General features: G+C 44.4%; 1 protein-coding gene across 1 annotated transcript in view; it reads left to right on the top strand.

Annotated features, from left to right (window-relative positions):
- Window positions 1-6273: 6273 nt before the first annotated feature.
- Window positions 6274-7005, top strand: part of FOXK2 (forkhead box K2) — a 52717-nt gene continuing 51985 nt past the window's right edge. The window contains exon 1 of the mRNA XM_039716318.1: window positions 6274-6296. Within this exon, the coding sequence (XP_039572252.1) occupies window positions 6289-6296 (8 nt within the window). The 5' untranslated portion in view covers window positions 6274-6288. The remainder of the gene's footprint in view (window positions 6297-7005) is intronic.

Genomic DNA, 7005 nt, shown 5'->3' with positions numbered 1-7005 from the left:
TGAAGGTCAAGGGAGAGGAAACGGCCTGGAGCGGCAACAGGGGAGGTTTAGGGTGCACATCAGGAAGATTTTCTTAATGAAAAGGGTAATTAAACATCAGAATGGGCTGCCCAGGGTGGAGTCACCATCCCTGGAGGTGTTTAAGAGACAAACAGCTAGACATTGTACTCAGTGCCGTGCTCTGGTTGCCAACCAGGTGGCGTTTGGTCACAGGTTGGACATGATCATCTCAGACGTTTTTTGAAGGATTTAACAGATTCTGTGAGCTCCCTCTGGCACCCCAGCAGCTCCCAGGACCCCCAGAGACACAGCTGGGATAACACTGGGTCCCTTACTCCTTCCTGCTGCCCCCGTGCCTCCTCGCTGCCCCGCACAGAACACGCTCTCCCCACACCCAGAGGCCCAGGGCCGTACCCAGCTGGGCCCAGAAGTTTTCCTGAGTCCGTGCACTGACTGCAGTACAAATTCACTATGGCTGCTGCAGGGAATTGTCTCACAAATGAGAGCGTTTGTCCCACAGGGACTTGCCTCCAGACTCATTATGGTGCTGCCTCAGGTTAGCACCTTTTGTATTTCATCTTCCCCTCAGTGTCCTTTGCTTTGCACGCAGCACAGCGCAGGCTCTGGCACTGCCAGGCTCTCCTGACCACGCCAAAGATGGGCATTCTCCATCTATTTCTCACTATTTCCTTCTGAGGACTGTCTCCCCAAAATGCTTTTACTTTCATAAGCAAAGCAGCGGGACTCTGCTGCACAGAACAGCAAATCCCCCTGGGCATTGCTGAGCTGCTTCCTCGATGGAAGGAGTAGCTCTTGCTCAAGAGCTGCATTCTGTAATTCACCTCTCTCCTCACTACGGGATCTCACTCTTGTGGGATTCGGTGCTGGCTACCAAAAGAACAGGGCAAGATTTGGCAAAAAGAGCAGCACTGAAGGCACAGGTCCCACCCAGAGTCACCAGGGACCAAAAACCTTGAGTTCCTTTGCCTGGAGGGTGTGTAGCAAGATGGACTGCTTCTCTTAAAGATCTACAGCTGCTGTAGAAAAGGGAGAGTTATTTTTGGAATAACTTTATGATGGAATAAGTCTTTTATGAAGAGGTAGCGCTTTTTTGGCTTTGGCATTGGGGATTTTGTTTTAATCCAGCCTGAATCCTGTGATGGGGTGAGTGAAGCTAAATGAGGTGGGTGCTTTTTGAAAGAAAAAAGCAGAACAGAGGCAGATGGTGAGGGGGAGAAAGTAAAATAGGAAACATGAAACAAATATATTGTTAGAGATGCAATTTTTCTGTAGTAAAAATGCTTCAGCTTCTTGGTTTGACTGTTCCTTTTTTTTTTTTTTTACTTCATGTTTTCTGCATGTTTTATTGCATGTTAGGTACCACACAACATAATTCAGTTTCTTTTTCAGATAAAAATTATTAATTCTCTTCAGATATGATAATAACAGATAAAAGAAGTTAGGAAGCTCATGTGAAAGAATTTAAATGTGATGAATCATCCAACCTCAGCAGTGAACAATAAACGTGAGGAATTTTACTTTGGTATTACTTGGATTAGGCTGCTCAAGGTGCAGCCAGAGTGCAGGTCTTGGCTTCACTTTCCTTAAAATTGGCAGGTATGATTGTCCCTCTCTTGTTTAGATGAAATTATCCAAATATTGCTGGCTAACCTGGTCTGAGTTTTTATTTATTTTAAAATGCAGGCTGTGTCAGCAGGAGTGTGTGGAGGTGCCAAGGACCTGGTGGAATGCAGGTTTCGTGTATGTCACTCTTAGAACACCCTGTGACAACAGGCATTGCAAATTCTCTCTGCATTTTCTTTCTCTTGGTGTCACTGATTTAGCATTTTCACAGGTGGGCTGCATTTTAAACACCTTTTACTCTTCAGAGCAAAATTCTAGTTTTGTCTTTGAATCTGGCCTTTCAGAAGGTAAGATAAACACACAGTATTTGGACACTCATCCTGCAAATTGCTGCTTGGGAAAACAGTAGGGGTTTTTTTGTGCATACGTAATAAGTTTGTTATTAAACAAATATTTAACAAACCATGCTGAGTTATTTTTTCCTCTGAGCTTCAGCAAAGGGCTGAGAACAGTTTTTACCTGAGCGCCACTAGCTGCTCCCTCAGGACAGGTTTCGAGCCATTGCCCTGGTTTAACACTTAAAATCCTTTTCTTTTTGTATTTTTTCCTTAAAGCCGGGGCGGGCCCCTCACGTCATCCCCGCGCCATCAGCGCGCGCCGCCGGTCACATGTCCCTTGTTTATCCCGGTCTGTGCGGCATGAGGGACCGACAGACCGACCGACAGACCGACCGACCGCCCCGCCGGGGCAGCGGGAGACGGGCGTGGGGGGAGAGGGAAGGGCGGCGGGGAACGGGCGTACCCCGCAGGGGCGCTGTGAGGGCTCGTCCCCTCTCGGGCGGTGTGAGGTGCGCTTGTTCGCCCTGCGGAGCAGAGAGAGGAGCTGGCGTCCCCTCAGGGGTGGCATGAGGCGGGAATGTCTGTGTGGATGTCTGTGTCTGTCCCAGGAGCGGTGTGAGGCCGGAATGGTCCCTTCAGTTAGGAGCGGCGTAAGGCGGGAATGGCTCCCTCCCTCAGGGGCAGTGTGAGGCAGGAATGGCTCCTCCTGTCAGGGGCAGTGTGAGGCGGGAATGGCTCCTCCTCTCCCCTGATGGGCGGTGTGAGGCGGGAATGGCTCCTCCTCTCCCCTGATGGGCGGTGTGAGGCGGGAATGGCTCCTCTTCCCTCAGGGGCGGTGTGAGGCGGGAATGGCTCCTCCCCTCAGGGGCGGCGTGAGGCGGGAATGGCTCCTCCTCTCCCCTGATGGGCGGTGTGAGGCGGGAATGGCTCCTTCCCTCAGGGGCAGTGTGAGGGGGGGAATGGCTCCTCCTGTCAGGGGCGGTGTGAGGCGGGAATGGCTCCTCCTCTCCCCTGAGGGGCGGTGTGAGGCGGGAATGGCTCCTCCCGTCAGGGGCGGTGTAAGGCGGGAATGGCTCCCCCTGTCAGGGGTGGTGTGAGGCGGGAATGGCTCCTTCCCTTCAGGGGCAGTGTGAGGCGGGAATGGCTCCTCCTGTCAGGGGCAGTGTGAGGCGGGAATGGCTCCTCCTCTCCCCTCATGGGCGGTGTGAGGCGGGAGTGGCTGCCCCGTCCGGAGCGGTGTGTGGGGCTGTCCCGCAGTCCCTCGCCGTGTTCCGCCTGGGAGCGGCCCGGTTCTGAGCGGTTGTTGCCGCGGGGAGACACCGAGGGGGGGAAGAGCGGGACTGTGTATTTTTTATTTTCCTCAATTCAGTGCAAATACAAAATAGATAGTCAGAAGTGTCCCAGCAGTTCAGAGAGGATGGCTGAAGCGTGCAGTAGGTAACAAACGTTGAGTTGGGAAGCCCCAGCTTTGTGGGAGGCTCCAGCCCATCCCTGTCTCTCCTAATTTGGCCCTGGCAGCACCTTTTGTGATGATTTTTGCTGCACAGCTTTCTTCATAGCTGTGGGACTTTGTAAGACTCTGTGTTGCAGAACTTCTCTTCATCTTGAGTAATGTGTTCTCTGAAAAGCTGTGTGATTACTGACCAGACAAGGCAGTTGTAAAGTGCAATTCCCTTGGAATGCAAATAAACAATCTCCAGGGAAGCTCCAGCAAGCCGTTCATGCTATAGACTAACCATGACGAAGGTGAACAGCTGAGGAGTTTCTCAGCAAGCAGGAAAGTATAAGTTAAATTTAAAAGAAAAAAGGAAAGGGAAAAAAAAAAAAGCCTGATAAATATAACCTGCTTGGTAGGACAGCTTCCTGTTCTCTCCACACAAATCAATTTTCAGTGCCTTGTTTTGACTAGTTGCAATTTTTAATTGGCCTAAAAGATTCTGTATGTACTGCTTTTGATCTTTAGTGTTAATAGTTTGTTTTTAATTAAAGAAAGGGGAAAAAAAGAAAAAACCAAAACCAACTACGCCCCACCCCTGTCAAACCACAGTCTGTGGTTGTTTCACTAATGTGACTTCAAAGGGACTGTAACACAGCTTTTCCTTACAGACAATTGGGTGGTTAGTCTCAGACAAATAATTTATTGTAATGCTGAATGTTGGTCTGTGTTTCACTGAAGTGAAACCTCTGTTTATATATCATAAAACATAAGACGTTGGTCTCTTCATGTGTATTGCACACAGAAAAGCACAAATGTACTTATTGTGATATTTCCTCTCATTTCCAAGTCAGAAGATTGTATTAAGGGAGTGCACTTCCCTAGATACAGTGAAACAATATAAACTTATGTCATGTTTAGGTATTTGAATGTCATATTGTAACTGTTATTATTGTGTTGCTTTTCAGGGTGAGCAGCAAGAAGAAAATCAACTCTTGCATAACATTACGGGGCAATTTTTACTCCATTTTGATTTTGAACTTGTGAACTGTAAAGAATTACTGTAAGTTGTGTGAAATTCCATGTTGTGTTGAACAGCATATTAAACTTAATTACCTAATTAATTAATTTTATTGTGTTATGTCAATGTTTAAGTGTGTGGAGTAGATTATTTCCCTGGAAGAGTCTGTACAAAGTTCTCTGAGGGGCAACAAAAGAGGACAAGCCAAAGTGCTCATGGTATTGCTAAACTTAGTCAGAATTTAATAACTTTTTGTAGGTTAACTTAATGACTGAGATCCTTACATTTTATTTAAAACTCAGAAAGGCTAAGATAGAAACAATATTCTAGTGTCAGTTGCAGCATCAAGTGTGCTTCCATCTGAATGTGTTTCTTGGAATGCTTCTCTTTGGGCAACAAATGTAACATATCCCATATATTGGAAGGCATTCCTGCAGTTGATTGATGCTCTGGAAAATGATGGGTAAAAATGCTGGACTGTAAATTGCATTGGTGCCTTTGAAAAAATGAGTAGTTGAGATCAGCTACTCTGGTGCTTATCTAAAATCTTCTGTGGTTGAATCATTTGATGTCTTGCTTTGCTTTTGATAGTCCAAAAGCTGATACATGAGCTGATACGCGATGCATCTTAATTATTTTCCCTGTAACAGAGATAAGTGGAGTACTTTCAGTAACTGAAGTTCTACAGAACGGTGTTGGCGGCTCTGGATGTTTTGTAGTTACCAAGTGTGAGTAATCCTGCAAAGGTTTGATCCGAGAAGCTGAGGTTGGTACAGCACTCAGGGTGTTCAGTGTATGCTTGTCAGAAGCACAGAAACTTCCAGTGTTCTGATTTTAACTTTTTTTTCTTTAACCACACACTTGCATAAGCTTTCAGGTCTTGATCTTACAGTATTCACGCCAGCTGGGCTTTCCCACCAGCTTACACTAGAACAGCCTCTCTGTGGGGGGAAATTCCCCTAATTAGATCATTATACTCTACATTCAGTTTTTTAAATGAGCTACTTCACTGGCTGTAAGAAACTGCTGTTGCTCTTAAATATTATCTTGATGCTTTTGAAGTATCTGAATTCAATGTTGCTTTATGAACAATAGATTTTACTCTAAATGTTGTACAGATTGATTAAAAAAAAGTTGAGAAGGCAGTTTTTTGAGACTTTCTCAAAATGAAAATGCCACTTCCTTTGTATTTGTGTTCTCTTTGCTCTGTACCTTTCAGATTTTTCTTTGACCAAACAATGACTCATGTAAATAACTCAGTTTGGCTCATGGATGAAGTGTGACTGGTGACACTTAAGCTCAGTGAAGTGTCTTCCAGTGCTCTCAGATTTTTGATTGTTGGTGTCATTACAGTGAGAAGGGAGGAGGACTCAGCCTTCCATTACATTTTCCTCCAAAGTCTTCAAGATCAGAAGAATCCACAACTGCATATTCTCAGCCAGTTCAGCCTCATCTTTTGCCTTTTTACATGCACACTGCAAATATTTCTATTATTTAACAACTTACTGTTATGCAAGTAGAATAATACTGCCAGTACCTGATTTGTTGAGTTGCACTCACTGTGTCAATTACTGATAGAAAGATTACTTTTGTTCATAGCACTGGAATAGAGTACAATTCATCCCTTACTGAGGCTTCCCCCAGACCTCCCATGACACTGGCACTTCATGCTGAAGAAAGATCAGAGAAAGTAGACTTGTGAACATTTCCTTTTGTAATGTTACAGTGTGACAGATGATATATTTGGGTTGCTATATGAGCATACACTTCTGAATATCTGACTTCTGTAGAGCAGAATATTATCATAGCTATTTTCCAGTAAAGTCAGCAGAATGGTGAATGGAAACGATTCAGAAACAAGATTCTTTCTTCTGATGGATATGATGAACAGTGGCTCTGCTGTAGTCAAAATGGCCAAGTAAGGCTTTTTGCTCCTGTGGGTCTCTAAAAATTGTGGAATTTGACTATGTTCAGATGTCAGAACTAAACCCATAAGAATTACTTACCCTCTTATTCCAATAATACATTAAAAATGTACTTTAGGAGAATTACTTCAAGCAGAATCATAAGTTGTTGCTGTTGGCAATACTGAATACTTAGGGCATAAACCTATAATGTTAAATGTGAGAATTTTCTGTAGAGATTTACAGTGGAAGTAGCTATAGAACCACCACATTTTAGTTTTGTTTTCTCTTTGTCAAGTGGGCTTACTGTGCCAGTTGGTTTCCTTAGAACTGTGGATTTATCAAATCTCTTGAAATGTGAGTATTTACATGCATAAACTGGGAAACTTCAGCCAAATAAGGGTTGTTCTGTTCTGTGTTGGACTTAAATTTCAAACCATTACTTAAAGAATTGAAGTTACAATGCACTGGTTTTCATAGTACTAACTAAGTCTTCCATTACTTAACCTTTACAAGAAGCTATTTTATAAAATCACAATAACTGCAGTTGTGCTCTTAGCTCACATAATGTAGTATCACCTGAAAACCTTGTGTCTTGCTATATTTTGATTTACTCCTGTGGTAAAAAACTCTTACAAAATGAGAGGAAAAATTGTTTCAAATAGGTCTTGCAGATTTCTTGGTGAAATAAGGAGTTTTGCAGATCACCACAGACCTGCTGGA

This window comes from Passer montanus, unplaced genomic scaffold (genome assembly GCF_014805655.1).
Source record: "Passer montanus isolate IOZ18808 unplaced genomic scaffold, ASM1480565v1 scaffold35, whole genome shotgun sequence".
NCBI classification, from domain to species: Eukaryota; Metazoa; Chordata; class Aves; order Passeriformes; family Passeridae; genus Passer; species Passer montanus.
The sequence above is the reverse complement of the archived record's forward strand: the minus strand, read 5'-3'. Positions and strand labels throughout refer to the sequence as shown.